At 36.8% G+C, this 26,524-nt stretch overlaps 1 protein-coding gene across 3 annotated transcripts in view; it reads right to left on the reverse strand.

Moving 5' to 3' along the window:
• LOC122817286 (voltage-dependent T-type calcium channel subunit alpha-1G-like) overlaps window positions 1-26,524 on the reverse strand; it is a 1,023,270-nt gene that overhangs the window by 233,016 nt on the left and 763,730 nt on the right. For all 3 annotated transcript variants that reach the window (XM_044090511.1, XM_044090510.1, XM_044090512.1), the window contains exons 22-23: window positions 19,865-19,974; window positions 2,725-2,858 (exon numbers count right to left, since the gene is read on the reverse strand). In XM_044090511.1, the coding sequence (XP_043946446.1) occupies window positions 2,725-2,858; window positions 19,865-19,974 (244 nt within the window). The remainder of the gene's footprint in view (window positions 1-2,724; window positions 2,859-19,864; window positions 19,975-26,524) is intronic.

Raw genomic sequence — 26,524 nt, forward strand, 5'->3', positions numbered from 1 at the left:
CTTCATTAAATCCTGACAAATCTATCACTGTTTTCAGTGATATTTGAAATGATGTTTTAAGGCCAGGCGATTATAATAGAGATCCAAATATGTTTCAGGATTAATAGATATACACACAGAGATTGATCAATTGACAAAGCACTTTGGAATTTCACTGAGAAATACTGCGTGGTTTATAATTGCACAGTGAACTTATTCATGTTATTTCTAGGTATTCCTACTGAAATTATCCAGCTAAGTAAAATGCTTTTCAATCTTTGTTTTTAGTGACCTAGTATTTGTTTTGCACCTGTTGCAATATTGCCATACTTCATTGATTATTCCTCTAGGGCATTATAAAACTAAGGCACATTGATGTACCTTTAGAAACATTTTAAATGCTTCTCCTCTACTGTACCCTACTAGCATTTTAAAGTCTCTTCTTCGCCAAATACCCTGTCAGCAGCTCTGTGACCCCATATGGTTTATCATAATTGTAGGAGTCAAAAATAATGGATAACTAGTATCATAGGATGGGAGTGGTTTTCCTACTAGCTTTACATTTCTAAAATACTTCCAGTTCTAGTGTTTGCTTGCAGTGGGTTTCTATGCACAGGTTATCACACCCTTTCACAAATTCACTGAGTCATCAACCTTGCCACCTACTGAAAATGGCTTTCAAGATAGTTACATTTCCCTGGTCTCCACTGGAGGATTTCCAATCCTGGATGCACTAGAGATATCCCATTTTTGGTCTTTTATCACTCAGGATGGGTGGCAAGGCTATCCTCCAGCACTAATTACTTTATTCAAACTTGAATCAATAAAACTGTCAGTAGCCATTCTGCACCTGCATAAACTTAAGGCCATCCGATTACAAGAAAAAAAAATGGAGGTTGCAGGCATATTTGACTAATGACACAGGAAACAGGCCTGCTACTGTCTCTGTCAGCCTTTGTAGCTAATTAGAATGATTAGAAAGGTTCAAATGGTTTGGGTGCAAGGATGGTAAAAATCAGCTTCCACCATAAATGCTTAAGGCACAATTACAAAAAAATAAACTTGCCGATAATAGCTGATTGGCATACACAAATAATATATACAAAATATGCACAGATTAAAAAGAAAGCATTTTAGGGGGCAAGTCCTCTTCACCTCTAGTGTAGGGGGTCAAGCCTTTCACAACACCTGAACTTTTATATGCTATATATTAATTCTGTGGTTGCAGAACAAATGAAAAGGAAGAAACACCCAAACATCAAACAACAGTTTTGCACAAACAGTAAACCCAGTCAGTGGTTAATGGGCAGCTAGAATCTGAACTCATCTTCAAGGAAATGCAGAACAACGTAAACAGCAACATGTGGGCTGAACTACTGAAACTTAAATTGAAATGAGGTATAAATACATTTGACAAGATTAATTTTTTTCACAAATTCATGAAATTTCATTGTATCAGAGTGAAACTTGTACCAGAAGTCTACTAGCATGATGTTTTTATTCCATATACTTCAGTTATCTCTCATCCTGGTCATGTTATTTTCAACTATCTGATATTAAGTTACATTGTTATATACAAGCTAAGTATGATACCACCCTTATCAGTACTTACCTATTTCTTCTTCAAGATCTACTGACACTAGTGATAGCATATTCTCAGTTACTACCAACATTTTTCAGCATTTAGCACAGTGATGCCCTTAAAATGAAAGCTATTCATATACCTTATAGCTCTCATGGTATACACCATTGCCACAGGTGCATCTGATGAATTGCCCCTTACAAGACTTCTGTTTTAGGACCATGTAACTTGTCTGGCAGTCTGCATGCTTATGGTGTTGTCGCAGTGCCTCATGGAGCCTTCCATCACTTGCACTGCAACCCTTCTACATTATGTAGTGTTTTGTTTTTATGTGATGATACCTAATAACAGCTATCACATCTTAATGCTCTGGCAGAGTGCACTTTAATACTCTCAGAATTTCTTGCTGCCCAGTTATAGTAGAACTTACTAAAATCACTTGCATTTCTCTGACCATGAATGTGCTCTTGATAAAAAGAGAGAGAATATATCCTTTCTCCGGCAACTCACAATAGTCACGTGATTACATCTGTGTTGGCTACTACCACTACCTTCAGGGCAGTAGCAACATCTCAAATACATGTCCTACATACTGTAAAATGTATTAAATATTGTAGACAGCCTGCAATGTGATTAAGCTACTGTATAACTGCTCCATATGCAAACTGTTTACCATCACTTTTCTAACTATGCACGATGTGAAATGTGATCATGTTGATGAGCTATGAAAAGTATTCACATATGAATCCTTGACATTTTCAAATGATATGTACCATGTATATGCCAATACTAGCAGAGTAGTCAATACTTCCTCCATTCCTTAAACACTGTATGCCTGGTCTACCTGATATGCCTTGCATCAGACAACATGCTAATGTTAACAAGCAGATCATAGTGCTATGTCACTGTAAATTTTGCCAGCAGTCTACAGAGAATGTATGCTACATGACATGTAATTTATTGTATTGACTCTAAAATGGCGTGGGGTCTGGATAATAAATGTGATATTACCCATGTGCAGCTTCTCTTCATGCAGCTGTGATGAAAAGGCCTGCATGACTAATGATCAGTGATACAGCCCAGCTATTTTCTATCAGAGATCAGCCTATATTCAACATGATGGTGAGGTTGAAAGGACAATGGCAGCTCAGAATGATACCCACCTCGAGCAATTCGCAGGACTCTCATGATTCGTATGATAGTGGGGTTGATGGGTAATGACTGGTTGACTTCAATCTCTTCCAGAGTGATTCCCATAATGGAAAGTAGAACTATTGCCAGATCTAATTGATTCCATCTAAAAATAACCAGAAAACAGAAATATAGAAAAAGGCAAAAGAAGCAAGCAGATCACACGCTCTCACACGAGCACATATTGACAATAGGAAATCTTTTTGTTTCTACTTATTTTTTCAAGGAACTTCAAGTACCACTACCTTTAGAGATTATGTTCATTTATTTATAAATGTGGTTTCATATATCATTCTATCAGAAAGGCATATTTTGATAACATAAGGTTCATTAAATATTTTATCAGAATTAAAACTGCAATAGATGATTTCTGAACTATACACTCACAGAAACCTTTTTCAACTTTGGGATGCTTTTAAAGCTCATATTGCAAGAATGCTGTTCAACTGACTGTAGAAGAGACTTATTAATTCCTATAAATGAAATAATCTATTAGAATAATTATCTCTGCTTAATTTGTTAATTAAGGTTAACAAGGACAAATACAGCCCTTTTAAGATCTAGTTATCTATATTTATGGGACGGACATAATTCCAATTGAATTTTGTAAAACAGTTTCACATAAGTTGCTTCAAAATTGTTACTTCTTATAGAAGTAATAGCTGCTTTGCCTTTTTTCTTTAAACTGATTCTAATAAAGAAACCTGATAAGGACAGTTTTAATCCACAGAGTTAACATCTTATAGCCTTATTAAATAAGGGCTATACCATAATAGCCAAATTAGTTAATATAACTTTATTACCAAAAAACATTAACTCCGATACTTACAAGTCAATCTGGTTTTATACTATGAAGAATACAACCATCCTATTGCATTTTAAGAATAAAATAAATTATCCAAAGTTTTCAGTGGCCTTTAATTCTTCGGGTGCAGAGAAAGTTGTTGTTTCTATAAATATGATATATTTCTTCCATGTTATAACAAAATTAGCTCAATTACTCAACTTAATTTGATAAAGCCTTTTTTCTATACCAAATACTACATTTCACTAGACAGACCATCCTCTAAACTATGACAACAAACGTATGGGGTCCATCAAGGTTGCCTTTCATCTCTCACTTTGTTTCTTCTTGCAATTAAAACTATCCATAACATGACTGAATCAGATATGTCAATAGATTATATGTTAATGAATAGCAACAACATAATATTTATTGTGCATGCTGATGATACTTTGCTGACAATGCTCATGAAATATTTCTTTGAGGCCATATCTAACCTTTTTAAATTAGCTCATAATCACACCAGATAGAATATTAATTTTATTAAATCAAAGTTCATTTACCTTAATTAATGTCAGTCATGTTTACCAGTTTTTTGTAAATAAACATTCTAAGTTGGATATACTCATTATTTTAGCAAAAGCTCAAAATTCTAGAATAAATCAAACAATGTCAGATATTTCTACTGATAGGAGAAATGCTAATTTATTATTTGCTGGAAGAATGTATCTCTATAAGAAAACATATCATCATTGATCTGTTTTATATTAAACCACAATGTTTCCCTTAGCTTTGAGCTGGAGTTCCAAAATGACACATATGTGGTACAAATTTGCTGGAGATGGAGCACCCCAGAATTCTATTGGAGATTATTATTCTTTCTTTTGTTAAATGTGTCTGCAATAGAAAATAAATAACTTCCTTCATGCAGATGATATTAAACCATTCTACATAGAATTATATCTCTGAAAAGGATCAATATCAGTTTGTCAGATAGTCTATTCAGTGAATGACTATTCATCAAACCCACTTAAGAGGAAAGTAATTTTAGCAAATGATTGTTCCAGCAACTTTTTTCACAGGGGAAAAAATAGTGGGTCAGCTACTGACCATAACAAACACTACACACTTTAAAACTCAGCAAAGTGGGAGGCTTCACCCACCTCACCCCCCAGTGTGTGAGCTGCACCCCCCCACACACACTTCCTAACTAAATGTACCAACTCTGAGATCACACTACAATGGGAAAAGGGGCAAATTTCTGATGATGGCTAACTGCTTCCTTTCCCTGTGAAAAAACTCGCTGAAATGATTGTTCGCTAAAATAACTTTTCTCTTAAGTGGGTTCAACAAATAGTCATTCACTGAATAGGGTCTTTGGTAAAGTGATATAGATCCCTATGAAAATGTTCTTTCTGCTATAATTGATAACTTACACAAATTAAGATTATTAACATGGTTGACTTTAATTACTGGTAGAATTTCTTCCATTCTCAATGTTAAAAATATTCAACATCCAACAAAAATATTCTTATTTTACACAAATACATTTTCTGTGATTGTAATTGCATTTAACTGCTCAGCTTCAAAAGGAAATTCCTTATATAACGTTCTTCTCTGCTCCCCTAAACTCTTTTCTCTCTCAAGATTTATCTTTTTAAAGTTTTTACGTATTTATATATAATGATTTAACTGAATATATTACATCAAAATTGGATTCTGAAGATAGTTACAAAAATCCTCCCTGGGTTTCATAAAGGTTAACACTAAGTTAGTCTTTCTGAGTGAAGTGATAGCACAAGCAATGTGGTAGGGATGCTGTTGAATACAGAAAGTCTACACTTAGTGTTGGATGTTACAATTGTAGTTAGAAGAATCATTTGTTGAAATATTCTGTTTGAATGTATTTCAACAAATGATTCTTCTAACTACAATTGTAACATTCAAGCCACCTTACTAAATAGGCAGCTTTAACAAAATAGCTGAGTTTGCAGCTAATGCATCCTACTCTTAACACCACTCCTAACACTAAAGGAGCTCAACTGGCTAGAACTACCTCATCATCATACATTCACTCATCTTCAAATTGCCCACAGATTAAGACACAAATCATGTACATGACCTTCTCTACTAAACATTCTCAAGCACTACTCCCTACCATGTTGCCCTGGCTCAAGTGATCAGAGCCTACTAATAACTTTTAAATCCCATGATAGAACTGGAGACGCACTATACTCATTCTGTGTCACCAGCCAAAGGAGCTTGCTACCTATCCACTAAAAGAGAACAAGAGAACAGCTGTGCATGTAGCTTTAAAACCACACCTAGATTCCTTCAGGATTTGTTCTTGTTGACAACCTGACTGACTCACCCAGTCTATACCTCTCTCTCTCTCTCAGATCTCTAGACTACCACCAACCCATATCTTTCCAGTTCTTCTACCTTATCCTGTAAATGTAAATAAATCCTATTTGTATTTATAACTGTACACTGCATTCCATTGCTCCTTTGTAAATGTAATTTGTATATTGCTGTATATATATATAAATATATATATATACATATATGTATATATATATACTTATATATATATACACATATATATATATATATATATATATATATATATAAATATAACCTACTTATTATTGTATAATACTCCTGCATAAATCAAACTGTATTAACCACTGTGTTGAAAATGGGCCCAGTTTCACCATCCTGGTAAATAAAAAGCAATACATATATAGGTGTACACTTGGAGGTAACCTTTATGAATCCCTGTATGTTTTCTTACTAACACCTGTACAGAATATTTCAATTTACGCAGGCTAGAAATCCATTTCTAGATTATTTGCTTTACTTGAATTTCCTATTCCACCTGCATTAACAAAGATGTTAGATAAATTGAATATTGAAACAACTGCTCACATATTATATGACAATTCTCAAGCACTTTGGACACAACATAATATTCGGATCCTATAGAAACAAAGTAATTCAAGAAAAGGTTCTCTTAAATGCTTATATTTTCCACATAAGAATGAGTTGGGTTGATTTATGTAAATTATGTTGGCATGGATATGGTCTTGTGAGCTCTTGGCAACATATATGGTGCTCATGCCATTTATTTATCCATGGTGGAAAAAATAACAAATTCTACATGATTTATTCATTTTCTGCCTAATGTTCATATTAAGCTTGGATATTATGTAAAGTTCATATTATTCCTAACAATATTAGAATGCTATACTTATCAAGTACTGTAATTAAAATAATAATTTTGCCTGTTTGGAATTGTGATATAGTTAATAACTCTTGCCTTCCTTTATAAGCCTTTTGTAATTTATTTCCTTATATTAGCAAACTGTAGGAACTAGGAGATGACTACTTCAGGCTCTTTTCTGGCAGAAACGTGTATACCAGGCTAACGACCACTAGGGCCCTTATAACCTAGCTATTCAACCCAAATGTGGGCCACAAATTTTATTTATATATTTATATGGGAGGTGATTTCCTGACTACTTGCGTCCATCAGAGACATAAGAGCCATACCAGAGGTGAATTTCCAATTACGCATCCATTAATCCAAGTTGTGCTTAAAAAGGACAGGGAAGAACTCTTCTTCACATGGGTTGGGAGCCTGTTCCAAAGAACGGGACTTTTCTGAGAAACATATCTGACTCTACAGCATGTCCTGTTTATGTCACAAGAAGCATTTAGGTCTTTTAGTCTAGTAGTTCTGATGCTGTTTGTTTTGCAGATGTGCAAAAGGTTCATCAAAACACTGTTCAGGGATAGCCTGTATGTCAGGCAAAGATCACCTCTTAGGCATCTGTATGATACCAAGTAAAGAGATAGGGCTTTGAAGTGATCAGCATGGGACATTGCATTTACTCCTTGTATTCTTTTTGTAAGGAAACTTTGTGGACATTCTAGTTGTTGCATGTGTCCGGTCAGGTTCTTACCGCATGGGCAATTGTACTATACAATGGGTCTGATGAGTGCTAAACATAGTGATATGATGACCTCTAAAGACCTAGATGCCATATCCTTGTTTATAAATTGAGCGATATAGAAGGATTTTTTTAGTACCTTGGAAGCTGATTCAAGGCTAGGTACTATCAACATGAATTCACAGATCCCTGTCTATTGAATCAACTTTTAGGGGTGTTTTATTGACGACATATTTACCTGGGGTAGTAGACTTCCTAAAAGGTACTATAATGCATTTCTTGGTAGTGAGTTTTAAGCCATGGCATTGGTAACAAGTGTTTGCCTGTGTTAGACCTTCCTGAAGGGTGATCTCATCTTGGGTGGATTCATTGACTCCTCCCAGTTTGCAATCATCTGCAGACTTGTTCAGCCAATGGTCTTTGACATTGGCTTTGACATCTGAGAAGTAGATACTAAAGAGGAATGGGCTGAGCACAGAGCCCTGTGGGACTCTACTGATGACCATCCTCCTTGTGGAGATGGCTTCACAGATTCTAACCTCTTGGGTTATCAGTGAGCCAGCTATCCAGTATGTTATATGTTTATGTCTAGTTCCATAAGTTTGTTGACAATGCCCAAGTGGGTTATTGTTATCAAATTCTTTAGCCAGATCTAGGTAAGCAGTATGCACCTTTTTCACCTCATCCATTGCCTTAGAGACCTTTTCAAATAAGTCTGCCAGATTCAGTAAGGTTGACCTTCCTTTGATAAAGTTAAATTGGGAAGGATCTAGTCTCTGGATATTTTCTATGTCCTTGTTTATAATTTCATTGATAATTATTTTAAATGGCTTTGCAAATAAAACTAGTCAGTCTAATGGGTATGTAGTTTCCAGGATCTGTTGAAGGTCATCCCTTATGAAAGGCAGTTTCCATTGCCGTTTGATATTTGTCTACTTCTTGTAAGATTTCTTTTCCCCACTCCTTTCCGAAATGCTTCTGCTAAACTAAACAGATCTACCATCGTATACTTCTTCTCTTCATACTTTAAAACTTTCATTATGTGAGGATCTGATAAGGTCAGTGTGCATATGAATGCAGTCTCATGACTGCACACGTAATCAATTTTGAGGAGTCCAATACATCCTTCCACGGAAGGGATATATAATCTTGGTATGCAGTAATGTTTGTGTAGCAAAGCATGAAGCATATGTCTTTTATTCTTATCCAATTGATTCAATGCTATTTGGGCCCAGTCAGTAATACCAAAGATGCAGGTTTAAACAGGAAGAACAAATTGATTTATACCTTGGACTTTATTTTTAGATGCCAAGGCAGTTTATAGTATTGGCTTTACTCTTCTGATGTATTCTGTACTAAGCTTTGTTCTTATTTCTTCATATTATATTGCTGCCAGCCCTTTACCTAGTCCCAAATATTTACACACACCCCTTGTTCAAGTTATTATATATCATATACCTATTACAGGTTGATATTTTCTTGGTTCTGCATCTTTTATTTTGTAAATGTTGCTTTTGAAGACTTATTTAGACCACATTTCATTCTTATATCATCTGAAAAAGTTTTAACCATTTGTAGTTATTCTTCCAGATCCTCATCTGATGAACTATACACTTTTTAGTCATCAACAAAAAGCAGATGAGATGCCTTTGAACAAGATTAATTTCTGGAAGTTAAGCTGTAACCATAGCCTAGCCTGTTAAGTAAACAGCTAAGTTAAGAACGAGACAGGACAGCAGTGGCAACAAAGACTGACCCAAGAGTGTTTTTTTTTTATTTTTATCCCTGGGGTAATAACTTACCCTTTGTCATGGCTCAGCTGCAAAGTGGTTTGCCATTTGTTCATAGTCACAGCAATATAAATGGTTAATATAACACGTATTTTATACATCTGTATGCATTCCAGTATCCATGAATGTGAGATGCTGTTGAATGCATTTTTGTAATCTAACCATTTCATACATAGACTTGGGAATTCATTAAAGTGCCTAGCATAAGCAGTATGGCTCATGCTAAAAAGGCCCTTCTCCCACAGTGTGCCCATTTGTGATTCTGAGAAATGTTAGCTGCAATGAAGTAAGGCCTTATTATTAGCTAATTTGAATATATCTGAATCAAATTTACTACTACAATGTGCAGAATGTAATAAACAGCTGCTTGTGGCATTCCCTCTCTCTCTCTATCTCTCACACACACACACACACACACACACACACACATGCACACTCTGCTGTTAATCTGAGAAGAGGACAATCATTAATTACTTGGTTGGTCATCAAGGTGTGTGGCACTTCTCTAATTATACTGCTTATGTGTATTACCAGTGAATGATATTAACTGGTGAGTTTATATTGGGTTTGATTAAAGGCAACCAGCTAACCAGGTGTTTCTGGCTCTTAAAATAGGTCAGTGTCAGTACGACCATTATAGGAAGAAAGTTTTGGGGAATTATAGACTTATGTCTTTCCTTAAGAATTGTGAGAGCGTGCGTGTGTTGTTTGCATGTGTTTGCATGTGTGTGTTTGCGTGTGTGTGTGTGTGTGTGTGTGTGTGTGTGTGTGTGTGTGTATACTCTGTGTAAAATGCAGCTACCATGGATAAAGGAGCACTTGAAGACATTGGTTCACATAAAAAAATAATGAGGGAGGGGCCTGATGATTCTTCGTCAAAGGCTTAGGTATGTAAGTGGCCTGTGTGCAGTTCAGTCTGTGTGTGGATTTGGCTGCACTTAGTATTCATTTTATTTTTTTTACAAACTTAGGTTAGACACAGGCAGAAAATGGGCTTTTCTGACTACTACACTAAAATGCTGGCGGTACAGCTGACAGAGAAATGCAAAGCACGAGGAACCCAGCAAACTAATATGACCAGAATGGAGATGTTGGAAGCTTTATATGCAGCGCAGCACAGAGAGATGGTGCAGGTGGTTGACAAAGGCTAGTCGGTTCCATTCTAAAATTACTTTAAAACCCAACTGGAATTACAGAGACAGATGCTTGAAATGAAGCATACAGAACTCAAGGCAGTTGAGTCAGTACAGCAACTGGAGGTGCAAGAGAGAGAAAAGTAATGCCAACATGAAAACTAGATGATCATCCTATGCCAGAGACACACAAGTCATGGGTACTGAGAAATTACACTGAAGAACTTATGTCAGTACAAACATTTTCACTCAATCTAAAATGGGAATGATTTGTATAGCTTTGTAAAGGTATTTGATAAAAAAACTAGACTTAATACTAATTTGAGCAAGTGCAGTGGGTGATCCACTTCTCAGGTGTAAGGCAATGTAGGCAGCCTCTAAGCATTTGAAATGCTTGAAGATCTTTTGGTCAGGAAACAAGACCTTACCAGTGTACCTGAGGACATGAGGATTTAGCCAGCAGACTGGCAGTGCAGCACTACTGAGGTGATGGGGAGGGATGGGGCACATTTACCTAGTCAGCAGGTTGTTACTAGACAAGCAGTGGAGCCAGCACTGTACATTAAAATAGGGAACTCAAGGGGGCAGGTTAAGTCAGCCTACCCGATTACACAGGATAAGGGAAAAGCCATGAGTCTGGAAGCACACACAGATTTTTGGAGTTACTTGTTTTAGATGTAACCAAATGGGAGATGCACAGTCTCATTGTCCACTAAGCCAGTGAAAAGAACAATGGTCTTAGAAAGCATCAAGCAAGACTACCACCATGACAGCCATCTTTTATTTTATACTGGGAATAAGGATTGTTGTACAGAGAATAGACCCCCTTAAGGGGGTGTCCAGGGCTTTCTAACTAGCACTTCTGGGCATAGACAGTAATATTCCCTTTGCAAGCCATATAGGCATAAAACAAACTAAAAGCTGGCCTATACATTTTTTATTTGCCTAGGTTTGCTTAGGATGTAAAAAGGTTCTGCAGAACCTGTGAGCAGTGTCACAAGGTTGACAAGGCTAGAGAAAAGGCGAAGGCTACTTTGCCTGTTCTGAGGAACTGTCTCAAAGGGTACCTATGACTATTATTGAACCTCTAAGTACCCCCAAGCTCCATAGGGAAGAAATATATCCAAATGGTGGTGGGCTATGCCACTAGCTACCCAGAAGTAGTGGCTCTGTTTTCAATGAATGTACAGAAAGTAGCACATGTTTTGCAAGCATGTTTTGCTTGAACATTTTCAGCAGAACAGGTTTTCCTAGGGAAATATTGGCATAAAGTGATGCCAGCTTTATGTCAGACCTACTGCCATGTTTGTAGAAGAATTATCAGGTCAAGCACCTAAAGATTACCTAAATTGATCTGTGGAATGGTTTAGCTCTTCACTGAAGTGTGTTCAGAGCATTTGTAGACTTCTTCATGAAGAAGTGGTAATGTCTCAGAACCATCTTATTTTTTCATATAGAGAGGAGCCCCAGGAATCTATTTTTTTCATTCTCTCAGTGGTCACAGGGTAGGTAGGCCTGTAGGTTTCATGTGTGTTGAGTGGGAGGGTGAGTCTGACTCCCCCAATAATTCTGTTGTGTAACATAACCTAAATTTCAGGACTAAGCTTAGGGAGGTTATGAGGATGTTCCAGGAGTTCTTAGCATGGGGAAAATGTGATAGTATTTATTCCATTCAGGTGCAACAATTTTCAGTCAGCCTGGGAATGCCCTTTCACCACTGTAAAAAAGGTGAGTGATTCCAATTAAATGGAGCAGTTGCCACACTGGAGGTAGAAGAATGAATTCTACCATGTTAACTTGATAAAGCCCTACCATGACAGAGAGGCCCTGGTACTTAGTTTCTGCATTGAGTTGCAGGAAGAGTGTGAATGGGATCCAGAGGTAGACCTCCTCTATGATACTCAGTCTAACTCCTTGGTGGATGGAGTGACTCTCTCTCCACAAGTAACCCCTAGTTATTTCAGGAAATCTAAGAAGCATTTCAGGAAGTTCAGGCTTTGTCTACTGTTAGGCCTGGGTGCATCCATCTAGTGGAATACCACATAGATACAGGAGTCCAATAACCCATCAAATGAGTCCCTTACACAGTGCCAGAAAGAGTTAGACAATCTCTGAAAGAGTAACTGTAGGTTGTGTTGGAACTGGGGGTAATTCAGGAGTTCATCAGGCCTCGGGCCTCACCAGTGATGCTATTGCCTGAGAAAGGTGGCAGCACTCAGCTCTGTGTAGATTACAGGAAATTGAACAGTTGCACAGAGTCAGATGATTACTGTATGTTTGGGACAGGTAAAGCCTTAGAGTAGCTGGACAGGATTAAGTATGTAACTATTATTGACTGTACTAAGGAATATTTGCAGATACCATTGATAGCTGCAGTACTTGAGTTGTATCAATTTATGGAAAATACCCTTTGGTATTAAGAATGCCCCAACACCTTTCAGAGACCATTAGATCTCAGCTCAGTAGGAGCAGGAAATTATTCTCTTGTTTACCTGGACAACATTGTCCATAAACAGTCTGGTCCTGAGAACAGCATGTGCAACCTGTTAGGGAATTGTAAGGCAGATTGCAAATGGCAGGGCTGACTACCAAGGCTAATTAGTATCAGGTGAGTATGACCAAGATATCTTATCTGAGTCAAAGTGCTGGTGAAGAATAATTCAAGCCTGAACCTGCCAAAATTGAGGCTGTTTGGACATGGCCAACTCAGTACCAGGAAACAACTCTGTACATTCTTAAGAGCAGCACAGTACTGCAGGAAAGTCATTCCTCAGTATAGTATGATAGCTACTCCCATTACAGATCTTACCAGGAAAAGCAGACAAGATAAGGTCATTTGGACAACAGCTCATGAACTGGCATTTCAAAATCACAAGGAGGGTTTTAGTGGACTCCATGTTCGTGCCAGCCCTGATGATGTTGACAATTCATGGTACAGGGGGATGCTTCTAGTCATGGGGTGGGGCCTGTACTTATCCAGGTTTTCTCATAAGGAGGCTATTGTGTACTTAGCTGCAGACTTTCTATCCAAGAAGGAGTCATATAGCCATTGAGAATGAGTTTTCTAAAGTTACCACTGTGTTTACTGAACCCAATTTGTTAAAATGGCTACAAAGAGCTAGTGGACATAAAGGAAAACTTTTTAGATGGAGGCCTATAACATTAATGTTTAGCATTGGAGAGGTGGTGCTAATAGTAATGCAGAAGTTTTATCTATTAAACGCATGAAGTAATATACCCAATGTCAACATCCCTGTCCCAAGCTTCATTTCTTGTGAATGCCTCAAGAAGACTTGAGTGAAGTTCTTAAGGAAAAGAACTGTGATGCCAGAAGAATCATCAGGTTAAGGTAACCAACTTAAAAATGTAATGTACTGTTTTCTTTCTTTTCTCTGTTGTTCATCTGCAATTGGTGTGTTGTACTCATGGCTAAGGAATATGCTGTCTCCTTTTAAATATAAAAGAACAGGGAATGTCTTTTGAACTGTGTTGGATCTTCAGATTTGCTGTTTTCCCTTGTGAAGGTGACAACAATAATGAAATACCAATAACTTTCTTTCCTTTTAGATGTAATTCCTGTAATCTCTCACTGACATTGTACCTTGCATAGCACTAAGACATCAGGGTGGTGCCAAGGGAAGTAAACAGAGTTAGATATTCATTGGCAATTAAGCTCCTAAAGAAACATTACAATGACAAGTAAAAGAAGTGGTTTTACTACTTGTTTTTCTTCCGTCAGGAAAAGAATGATGTGATGATCACCTGGGCCAGGGGAAAATACAATGCATATAACTGCACAACGCTATGCCAGAAAAGAGTAAATGCTCTTTTGTTTGGGGTGGGAATGTTATTGAGTACTAGTTATTAGTTCATTTACAGTAACTTATGACAATTAGGGGCAGTATTGCTGCTTGCATGTGTTTTTTTAAAATATATTTTATTGTAGTTAAAATATAAATCGAGTCAATTCATAATTTATATATAATGAGATAAATTCTGGTCTCTCATTCACCCCTTTCATTTGCAGGAAAGAAAGCGAAAAAAAGGGACTGTAAATTTGGGTCTATATTAGAACACCAAACAGTTAAAATGTCGAGTGTTCTAATATCGACCCATTTTCAGCAAACAAGTGAAAATATCGAAGAAGCAGAAAACCAAATTCTTTCCTAGGGAAAGAATTCGGTTGTCCATTTCTGTTGCTTCAGTATTTTCAGTGCTCTGTTGGAAAGTTATGGGTCGGGTTCAGGTAAGTTTGCGATTGAGTGCGGGTTAGGTATGTGTGCGATTGTGTGGACATGAGGGTTAGGGCGGGTTAGGGTTAGGGCACGGATTAGGTATGTGTGCGATTGTGTGGACATGAGGGTTAGGGCAGGTTAAGTGAGTTAGGGTTAGGGTGCAGGTGAGGTGAGTGTGCGATAGTAACGGACCTTAGGTTAGGGTTTGGGTTAAGGTAAGTGGATAGTTAGTTGTGTGTGTATAGTTTAGTGTAGGGTGAGGTGTAAGATTTTAGGTGTGCGTGTGTGTGGATTGCTGTGTGTTTGGTGTGCTTGTGTTGTGTGTATGTGTTTTGGAACAGCAAATTTTTTCCCTAGGAAAAAAATTGCTGTTCTGAATGTTCGATGTTTGGTATTTTCGACTGATAGGGTTCAATATTAGAACACTCGACATTTTGAATGTTTGGTGTTCTAATATAGACCCCTATAATTCTGTTGTAAGATCAGAGAATTTAGGTACCTGGGGCTAATTTTTCCTGCATTCATTCTGTCTAGTTTTATTATCTTTTATTTTATTCTTCTGTGGGTGCCAACCTAGCTGTGTTTTTTTATTTCTGTTTTATATAAGCACACTAATTTATTAACCTTTAAACTCATGTGGCTGGCATCCATTTTATACATATCTATCTATCTATCTATCTATCTATCTATCTATCTATCTATCTATCTATCTATCTATCTGTCTGTCTATCTATCTATCTGTCTATCTATCTATCTATCTATCTATCTATCTATCTATCTATCTATCTATCAATCTGTCTATCTATCTATCTGTCTATCATCTGTCTCTCTATCTATCTTTCCCTCTATCTATATTTATGTACTGTTGTTTATCTGAGAAGAGAGTAAATAGTTACTTGCCTAGGCCTATTACCAGTGAAAGATATTAAATTATGTGTTTCCATTTGGGTTTATTAAAAGCAGCTACATAACTGGGTATGTCTTGTCCTAACCCACAGTGGTAGCAGTGCAACCATGCCAGGAAGAAGTCTGTTGGGAATTGAAGAATTCTTCCAGTCTTTCCTGGGAATTGTGTGTGTGTGTATGTATATGTGTGCATGCAAGTGTGTGTGTGTGTGTGTGTGTGTGTGTGTGTGTGTGTGTGTGTGTGTGTGTATGTGTGTGTGTGTGTGTGTGTGTGTGTGTGTGTGTGTGTGTGTGTGTGTGTGTGTGTGTGTGTGTGTGTGTGCGTGTGTGCGTATGTAAGTAATACTTTGTGTGAAAGGCTGTTACCATGATAAAGGGGAAGTGGAAAATTGGCTTACAGAGAGACTGGGAGAAAGAGGCCTGGGGTGCTTGGCCAGAGACTCAACTTTGTAAGTGGCCTGTGCAATCCAGTCTAGAGTGTGGATGTTGGAAGTACATACCCAGGATAGCAATGCATAGTCCCTTTATGCTTTTCTACCAGACTATATTTTATATGAACTAATTTTTAAAATATTTGCATTCACACTTTCTTGCTATTACTTCACTCCTGTATGGTAGTAGTGTGAGTCAAACCCTATTAGTGCCTGACAACTTGATGTCACAATGGGTGACTTCCTGCTAAGTGGCTTTCACAGTGGCAGCAGTAATCACATCTCCCCCATAGCACTGGTGGTGGTGCCATCCTACTATTCTAAAAACATTTGCCTAAACAATTCCAAACATCCAAGTACTATCATTTACATTTCCTTGCAAGTTAAGGCTTAACATTGATTTCAGACCACCATTTAAAAGATGGCTACAAATTCACTTCTTGGTCCTACTCTCCAAATTAGCTTCACAGAACATCTAACTTATACTCGCTAAACCCCAAAATATATTCCTACCTCACATAATATTGATACCAAATGTCCTGCTTACATACCTTCATAGTCCTAATGGAGAGTGATGCACCATTAAAGTGGTGCATTGGGAATAGCAGGATCTATCCCTATTATGGCAAGTCTAGCCAAATGTGACTAACTCTACATGGTTGTTTTCCATTTTTTTTTTTTTTTTGTGGCTAGGCACATATATTGCAAGTTATCTGGTGCTAGAAGCCTACATTTGTGAAACTTGTAGTCAGAGTACAAGTTTAATACATAGAACATTCCCTAACATGTACACTTGGTTCTTAAAAAGAAGATTTATGCTTTTGTATCCATGTCCAAACAGGTCTTTTACTAATTTAGTAAAGATTTGACGACAACCTAAAGCAGTCCAAAGACTATGGCAAGTTACATGTATATCTTATCAGCTAATAGAATGAACAGCATCATTTGTAGATGTAAACACAGAAGAATGAATGCCCAAAGTGGTCATCAACAAAGCAGGAAAAATCTCAAATAATTCAGCGCACCACTCATTTATTAAGAAGATAAGTTAAGCACTTTTGTCCATTTGAATTAACAGCTGGACTTCATCAGAACTAAATGCATTATTAAATAAGCAGTTTAAATAACAAAGTACCAGTCACATGCCAAAATAAATTAACCTATGGGGTGCAGATATGCGTAAATAAAAAATTAATTTGAAACACATATTATTAAGACAATTGGTTTAAAAGATATTGTTTAAATATACAATAAAGAACTAAACTATGTATATATATGTATGCAATGGTGTTTGTGTAGTTAATAAGTGAACAAAATGCTAAAAATGTTAATAATGTTAAGAATAATGACTTAAGTAGAGAATAAATATAAAATTAAAGAAATAAGTAAATACCAAGGAAAGACAATCCTTTGTGACTACAGTCTAAAGTTCCAATTTCTAATTTAGCAGACCTCAGTTTAAGTACCCTGGTGATGGAAATATTATCAATCAGACTTGGAAGCATCCTTGCATTGTCTCATTTGCCACTGTAACTTTTTATATTCTGTTAATGTCTCCCAGGGATACCCCCCTTGTGGGGTTCAAAGATACTTGCTCAAAAATAGAGAAAAGAAAGTTATCATGACCTGGGAAGACTAGTAAATGTTTAAAAATTATTCTCATTTTTCTTCTTCAAATCATAATAATGCTCATATATCCATTTTCCAAGGGATCTCTCTGTTTTCCTATATAAAAAGCATCACAAGCAGATTGGGAAATGTACCCTTTTCCTCACTGTAGTGTGATCTTGGAGTTGGTATAAATAATTTACAAGGGGGTGTGGGGAGTGCAGGGGCACTTATCCCCCTGTAAAAACATGCAAAAGGTAGATTTTTAAGTTGTTTTGTGTTTTTTTTTTTTGACATTCGATTTCTTGGAAGCTCGATTATATGGTCTCAACTGTATGAATTTCGAGTTTCTGAAAACTCGATCATCTGACATAGACCCATATAAACACACACACGCATACAACTATCTTCTGATCTCATATCTAATACTAAGGTGACTTTGTTCATTTCCATGGCATGAACAAATTGTGTTATCCTTGAGATGATACCAATTATAATACTTCGGCTCGCTATTAGTCAAATACCTACCGCATTTAATATCTCTTATCTAGCAGAAAACGTATGTAATTCTGTCTCTTAAGAATGACTCTGAAGGAAGCATCTCTGTGAAGCAAGGCTGTTTTCATTGTATTCATTCATAAAGGCTCCTCCCAGCCTGTCATTAGTCTGATAAAAATTCAAAGTCACATATTTCATGTCCTTTCAGTCTTGTTCTTAAAATTTTAATTTCATGAACTTATATCACTGCTATCTTTGTCCCTTCTGTTAAACTAATTCTTTATAATTATTTCTGACTCTATCCTAGGCCAGAAAAGCCAGACTCATACTTATCAGTATTTTAAATAAGGTTCTCATACAGAAATATTTGATGAATATTATGCAAAATAAAAGCAGGCTATATTTGATTTAAAATGTCTTTTAATGTAACACTTTTCAGATATATTGTTATCAGATTATGTTATTTTATATCTGATATGTATACAATACTTAACTACTCTAGCCCTTGTATGTTACTAAATATATTTAGTTACAAGTCAGGCACTAAAAAGTGAAACTTTTAGTGCCTCATTTCATACCAAACCTGTATTAGCTTAGACTTATGTATACATTATTTTAATATTAAACTTAATATGCCCAGTGTCTTACATTAATGAATAACTTAGTCAATGTTATTAGTTATTCTTGTATCACTATATTTTAACACTATATATCTCAAATTAAACTTGATACACAGAGTATGCTATTATTAACCAGATACTAGGTAAAACATACTCTATCCCTACCGTGTATTCCAAAATAACCAGCACATTTCTTTTTTTTTGTCTTCCAGTGAGGTTAGCTTTGACTGGTATTTTTGGCAACATGTTATCACCTAAACCCACCTAACTTCTTGATCCTGTATTTGTCATGTACATTACCCCTTGGACATTGGAGCCAGCACTCTCACTTCTTAGAAAAGGGGATGCTAAGTAGGGTAAGAATATGATGAGGAGAGGCAGTCTGTATGCCAATACTCTGCTTCATAGAAGCAGGCAGTTTGCTTGAAGTGAGTTATGCTCCAGCTCTCTTATGTGCTGTGTGACAGTTTTGGATGGGGGCATGCTTTGGGCATTGTGACAAGTCTGTGATGACACTCTTCTTAACACCTCACCACTTATTCTACTGGCAGAACACTTTCATTGCCTTAGTACGCAGTTTAAGCATATGGAAGGAATACCTCTAGTATGCCCCACAACCCAGTCCTTCAGAGAAAGCCAAACTGAATAAACCCTGCCAGTTCTCTCACAGCACCATTCAACTGGTTCAGTAAGAAGGCCCATAACTGAACTCAGGTTTTCATGGCTGCAGTCAGTTCTTTATCCCTCTACACTATAGAGCTTACTTACTAACACATGTCCACATTTATATTAATTTTAAACCACTATATATTGTCTTTAATCTCATTTCTAACTCATTATTTTCCTAATAACATATTAGTCACCTTGCTCTAGAGTTTTCAGTAGAACACTAGACTGTAACCCATAATATTCTAAATAAGACAAAGAAGTTAGTCATTTATACAAGAGGCTCAACTCAAATAATTTCACAACATACATTATTCCTATCACTTAACAAAAAACATTACCTCACTGGCAGCTACATATGGGCAAATGCTGCAACAGAAATGTGTACTAACAAAAATGACACGCAGTAGGATTCTACTTTAGTGTTGGAGATAATTATGCTCTGACCTAAAATATACAGTGGAAAACAAATACTTGCACATTTATACCTGTCCTTAAAGAATCGTCGAAAGCCAAAAGCAGTCAATTTAAAAATGGATTCCAAGATGAAGATGATAGTAAATATGTAATTGCAGATCTTCAGTGCCTCATCGAGAATCTAAGGAAAAAATGAAAAATTACTATAATATGAATTAACATGAACAAATCTCATAATGACTTAAAGCATATTGTATTGGCAGCTATATTACCATTTTTTTGTATGTGTTCTATGTTTTTTTTAATGTTATTGTTTTCTATATTATTAACTAAGTAGGAGTTATTATATATGCTTTTTAATTTTTCTAATCCAAAATTTATAATAGCATTAAAGTAATAAACATATTATTTTGCCTTTCATCTCTATTTACTTAAGTTAGAATTCTCATCTTGCTCTTGACACAGGTTTTGGATAAAAATGATACTCAGACTAGTTTTCTTGCTCTGTTGACACATGTAAAAATAAAATAAATAAATAAATAATCAGTAAATAAATACATACAATAAAGTATCACTGTCATATTCCATCATATTGCATCATTTTTATTAACCAGGAAATCCAAATGACCATAAATCAGAATAATGGATGCCATGGACTTCTTATCTGTAGTAGTGAACCGAAATAATCTCACATGCCAATTATTTTAGTGCCAATTAACTATCAGTCAAGATTATAAAATACCTCATTCTTCCATGTTGCATTATGTTTATGCTACATATAAATTTCAGTTTAGGCATTTAGATTGGCATGATATCTTATGATTTCTGCTCTAATCAATGTTAGATTCTTGTGTTTTTACCCTGAACATTTTGTTTTAACTAGTGTTATAAAAGATACAGCTGATTTTCATAAAATCACTCAGTGACTCATTTATTATCCGACCACTTTTTGCTTTGAAGTAAAAGCCTTTTCTATTTGTCCACAAATACTATTACAAGAACTGGGAAACAGAATCATCATAGAAAAGCCACGGGTATGTGATGCTAGAGAACTTGGTTAGAATCTCACTTACTCTTTGCATGTGGTATGACTTTGGTAAGGTTGATAAGTTGTGATATTTGGGATCTCTAGGATCACTCAGTTACAAAATGTTTGTCAATGCAAGTGTGGTTTCATACATTTGCTCTAGAGAGAAGGTCATCAGTAGGATCCCACGGGGTCTGCCTGGTCTCCTCATCTTTGGATTTTATTTATCTGACATGAAGGCTGATATGAAGGTCTATAGTTAACCACATTTGTTGTTGACTGTAACTTGAGTGGTTATCAAATCCAGTTCTGATTTTCAAATTCTCTGTCAATGGCTAGACCAAACAAATTACTGGTATGCCAATCAAGGGCTTACTGTCAATGCCAAGAAATGTGGCATAGTTTCCTTTACTAAATTAAGTATTACCACTACATACCATGTATACCTGACCCAATCATCAGGACCTTTAGTGCCTATGCGTATAATTTTTTTTTTGAACCACCCCATCACTTTTTTGGTTAGGAAAGTCCTCTGCCATGCAGAATTTATTGGGTCTATATAATTCCAGTGAAAGTTGCTTTGTGCAAATGCGAAAAGAGTGACACAAATACATCTAAATGCATTTGAGCATTTCAATGTATTTGTCATAGGGCAAGGAGGGAGTTGGCCAACTACCTGGAGTTGTCCTTGCTGTTGCTATAGCGCAATCTTGGAGTTGGTATATTTAGTTAGGGGGGTGTGGGGGGCACAGCCTCCCACCTATTTATGCTTTTAATTTAGTTTTTTTTCGTGGATGGCTGCATGAATTTTTTTCCTAGGAAAAAAGGTGATTTTGCACCCATTCGCGATTTCCAGCTTTTGTGCATTATGTGTCGACTTTTATGTAGTCGCACATATGTACTTTTATTGGAATAATATAGACCAGAATTTATTTTCAATCATATCTCCAAAAGATCCAGAGACTTTATGGCCCCACTTTATTCCCTCCCTCCTTATTAAGAACTTCATTGAATAAACCCATCATTTGACTTGTATCTCAATAAGCACCTATACCACTGCAAAAGACCACAGCATTTCCTCAACAATGATCTCAAGTCTTAGCATATTTACCTACTTTGAAGGACCTAACAATTAACATGAGTTGCCATGGAGTCTGATCTCTGGATTACTTTTCTGAAAAAGAATTATCACTAACAGATATACTTATAGTACAACAGACACTGAGTGTATCCCTTATATGGGCAAAAACATTTAACGTAAAATGGTTAACCTTATTTGGTCATAACACTAACAAATGTTCTTGTTTAAGCATAAAATGTTAATACAAGCTAGTTAATGACTTAAAATATTGTACTACAGAACTAATATTATCATTCATTCATTCATTCAGTATTCATAAGAATTCATCCATACAATCTCAAAACCACTCGTGACAATTAGATTATTTGGTGCTAACATACAAATCTAATAACTATAATCATTAAAAAAATAATCATTAAAAAATACGCACCAGGCACCCAAAGAGGCAGGAGGAACTGAAGCCACAATAAACCTGCTGTTGCTTCCACAATCAGGCTTGTGGCTGCATTTCCTCCTGCCTCTTTGGGTGCCTGGTGCATATTTTTTCTGGTTCTTGGTTTTGTGGCACCTATTCCTTTGGAGATTTTTTAACTATAATCATTACATAATTTGATTTGATAAGTTTAATCAGTTGCATCCACTATAACTGACTTCTAATAAACCATATAATAAATGAGAGTTCATCTGCAGTTTCTGCTAAATCTGGGTAAAAAATGATATACAAAGTTCAAATAATTACTTTAGCAGTGATACCTGGAGTTATTCCTAATTCCTAATTCAGGTACTACTACCCTAATTTTCTCAGAGATCAATTAAACAATATTCAAAATGTATATTTAACAACTATTTATTTAACATCTGTTTACTGGGAAAGTCCGACTGGGACAAAGCCCATTTTCAGCAGAGGCCTGGGAAGAAACACTCCAGATTCATGTCTGAAATGTGGGAGGAAACCAGAAACCCAAGCAAACACAAGGAGACCATGCAGACTGTGCACAGAAGGTACCACAACTGAGAAATGAACCAGAGAGCCTCTTGCTGGGAGGCTGCAATGCTAACTGCTGTACCACTGCACCACCCAACTATTCAGATTTGGGGTAAATGCTACTCTGCCTAATCCTTTGTATGTTGCCATTTGTTTTTTTAATATTTGTTTATTCATTTTGTGGTCATTTCAGTGTTGATTGATATTCTTCTTCTTATACTGTTTCCTTTCCGATATGAAAATAATGCAGTTAGATGAACAACATAAGAAAATGTGTTAAAGCCTCAACGTGTTACTGCTCAATGCCAGGAGATTAAAAAAATACACTCCCTCCAAGCACTCCTCACACTCGAGAATATAGATATCTGTGCAGTTACCAAGGCCTGCCCTGGGATTCATCAACACCTACACTAAGTGTACAATAAGTGTTCGTCATACTGCGTGAACAGACAACACAAGTATAACTCACACCTTCTTCCTCCTAAATTTAGTTTTCCTACTGATTTTCTTGCAGAATTAAATATGGAAGGAGTTTCAATAAGATTACCACAAAGTGTAGACTACATGTTGACTTAGTGTAATCTTTCTGAGTGACTAGACAGCACAAACAATGTGGCAGAGATGTTCTTGAATACAGATCTTGTACACTTAGTGTACACTTAGTGCAGGCATTAATGTATCTGGCCAAAAGTGGCAAAGAGTACCCTAGTAGTGCAAGATTTCTGTGGCTTCCACACTTTTAGATAAGTAGCTTAATAGACAAGGGATAAAGGTAAAGATGTCTCAGTATACATCAATAATAAGCATACCTCTAGGGTGGTCAAACAGGATGATGTGCTGGAGTTCCTCAATGTTCAGATCACCATAGACAAAATCCTGTACCAAATCCTAACCAGTTAAAGGTCACTCTCCATGTCCCAAGAAGTTCACAATGCATACTTGGACCTACTGAAGGACCTTACCATCCAAACACCCTACTAATAGGACACTTTAATTACCCCTCTATAGACCTGGAATCCTACATGGCCTTAATTCTAAATGCACAGAGATTCCTGGACTTTGTAAATACAAACACTCTTGGCCAAACAGTGAATAGGCTCACTACAGGATCCAACATATTGAACCTCATGCTTACAAATATGGGAGAATGCTGGACCCCCCCCCCCATGTGTCTTCCTCTCTGGTTATAGTTCGACCATAAAGTTGTCACCTTCAAAATAAAAATGAACCCCATAAGCCCATAAAAAAAAAACAGTAGTAGTTAGAAACTATTCCAAGGCAAATTACTTTTTATGTAGTAATGGTTTGTCAAAATTCAATGCCCCTTCCATCCCAGAGAACACACTCGTCTATGCTGAATTGCTCTCAGAAACTCTGTACAACCATATTAATGGCTGCATAGAGGCTGCTGTACCTACCAGAAGTATGACCAGGCTTAACCCCAGAAACAAACCACCCACATGGCATCCCAAATTAAACAATACATACAACAAAAGGAAAACAATTATGGCAAAATCAGGAAAGATAATTCCCATAAAGATAAAAACTCTCTCATCTAAGTAAATAGGCAACTAAGACAGATAATTAGGTCAAGCAAAGCAGACTTTGAGATTAAGATAGCCTCCTAGGTGAAAGGTAACCATAAGGCATTCTACAGCTATGTCAGAAACCTCAAGAGCAGCACACAGCAATGTCCTGAGATGGTGGTCAATGGTGCCATATTCACTGAGCCTGATCATATAACAAACTTATTAATGGACAAATTCAGCTCCAACTTTACTCCCCTCTCACCCCCAGCCATCCCTCCAAAAATAGCCTGAAATATAACCCTCCAACTATAACTAGGGAGCATGCATTGGCTGCACTCACTAAAGACAAAGAATATGGCCTCAGTGGGCCATTTGAATATTCTAAAATATAACTCACCAGGCCCCTAGAGTCATTATTTAACTATGTTTTTTATGACACTTTTACACATAAGCAAAACAAACAGCATCAAAACTACTAGATTAAAAGATGTAAATTTTGTTTGCAAAATAAGACATATTGGAGAGACAGATATGTTTCTCAGAGAATTCCCATTCCCTGGAACAGGCTCCCCCATCCATGTAAAGCAGAGTTCCTCCCTATCCCTGTTTAAGTGCAATTTGGACCAGTGGATGGGTAATCCAAAATTCACCCCTGGCCTGGCAGTCAGTAAATCACCCCCTATATAAATCAAATTTGTGGGACACATTTGGGTTGCATGGCAATGCTTATAAGGGGCCTAGTGGTCATTAACCTAGTATACACCTATGAACCTATTCAAGTAAAAAGGATGTAGATTCAAGTAAATATTCCAAGAGCAATAAAGACTACAGTTTAAGTTCAAGCACGAAATGAAAATAATGAAGTTGGAAATTTCATAACAGACTAGCAATAATTTGCAGTGATTTTAACTTTACTGACCTTAAAAGATTTGTTGATCCCTTTGTTGTCCCTTTGTTGATCCTACAGATATGCATACATTTTACCAATTTATTTTTCCCTGCTGTCAATGCTAGAGCAGAGAGGTGAGAGGCAATGATTGCAGGTGACATCATGCAGAATGTTAGAAGTTTTCTTATACTTTTAAAACTCCTCCTTCCCATTAGTGGCAGGAATGGTGCAGTGTATCACTATGGCAACCTGCTCGTGAGTTCATGCTTTTGAATGCCTGAATACCCATGATGCTCAGACGTAGAGCATGCTTTCCCAGGCCAGGTGTGCACTCTCAAGTTACTATATACTACAACAGAGTTCTGGTCCTTCCCTGAGTCATTCCCACTGTGGCAGGATGTCAGCTCCCTCTCCTCCCGGTGGGTGAACTAATGTCAAATCCTCACATTGATCCCACCTAGCAGGTTCATCAAGCAAATAGGCAACTAAGAGAGACAGGGTCACCTGGGCATGCTCATCACCTTATGTTACAGACAGGTAAGTACTAGGCGTACTCCTCCTGCAGGCCATTTTCAGTATATATACCATTTAGTGTTAGCTTGGCCTTACCTATCTCATGATCAATATTTATAATCAGTCCCTAGTGAGAATAGCTTGGTTATACAGAAGATAATCTGAGGGGACCAGTGCATTGGATAAATAATTTAGGAGCTATCTCTGTCCATTAGTAGTTCAGGGGGCAGTCCTGGGGTAAATTTCTGTTTCCCATCCATAGATGTAAGTTGTGGTTGAATATGGACAGGGGCGTGCTTTGTTTTATGGGAATTTAGAATCTATTCCAGAGCATTAGATCCTCTTTGAGATATATCTGTCCCTCCAAAGTGTTCTGCTGATGTTTCAGAAGAAGTTTAGATCCCTAGTCTCAGTATTTCAGATGTCACTTGACTTGCTGATGTACAGTAGGTCCATCAGTATTTGGTCTGGGGATGTCTTGCATGCCAGACATCAATCACCTTTTGGCAGCCTGTAGAATTCAGAATATAGTGACAGGGCTTTGAGTTGGTCTATGTAGGACATATTGTTTATGCCTTGTATCATTGAAATTTCACTTGTCACGTGTCTAGATATATACATGCCAAAGAAGGCATTATACTCAATGACCGGCCTAGAAGAAAGGGGTACGATGACATCTCTAGATCTAGACATAATCCCTTTTTTTA

This window comes from Protopterus annectens, chromosome 12.part0, assembly GCF_019279795.1.
Source record: "Protopterus annectens isolate FY-2018-M chromosome 12.part0, PAN1.0, whole genome shotgun sequence".
In the NCBI taxonomy this organism is placed as follows: Eukaryota; Metazoa; Chordata; order Ceratodontiformes; family Protopteridae; genus Protopterus; species Protopterus annectens.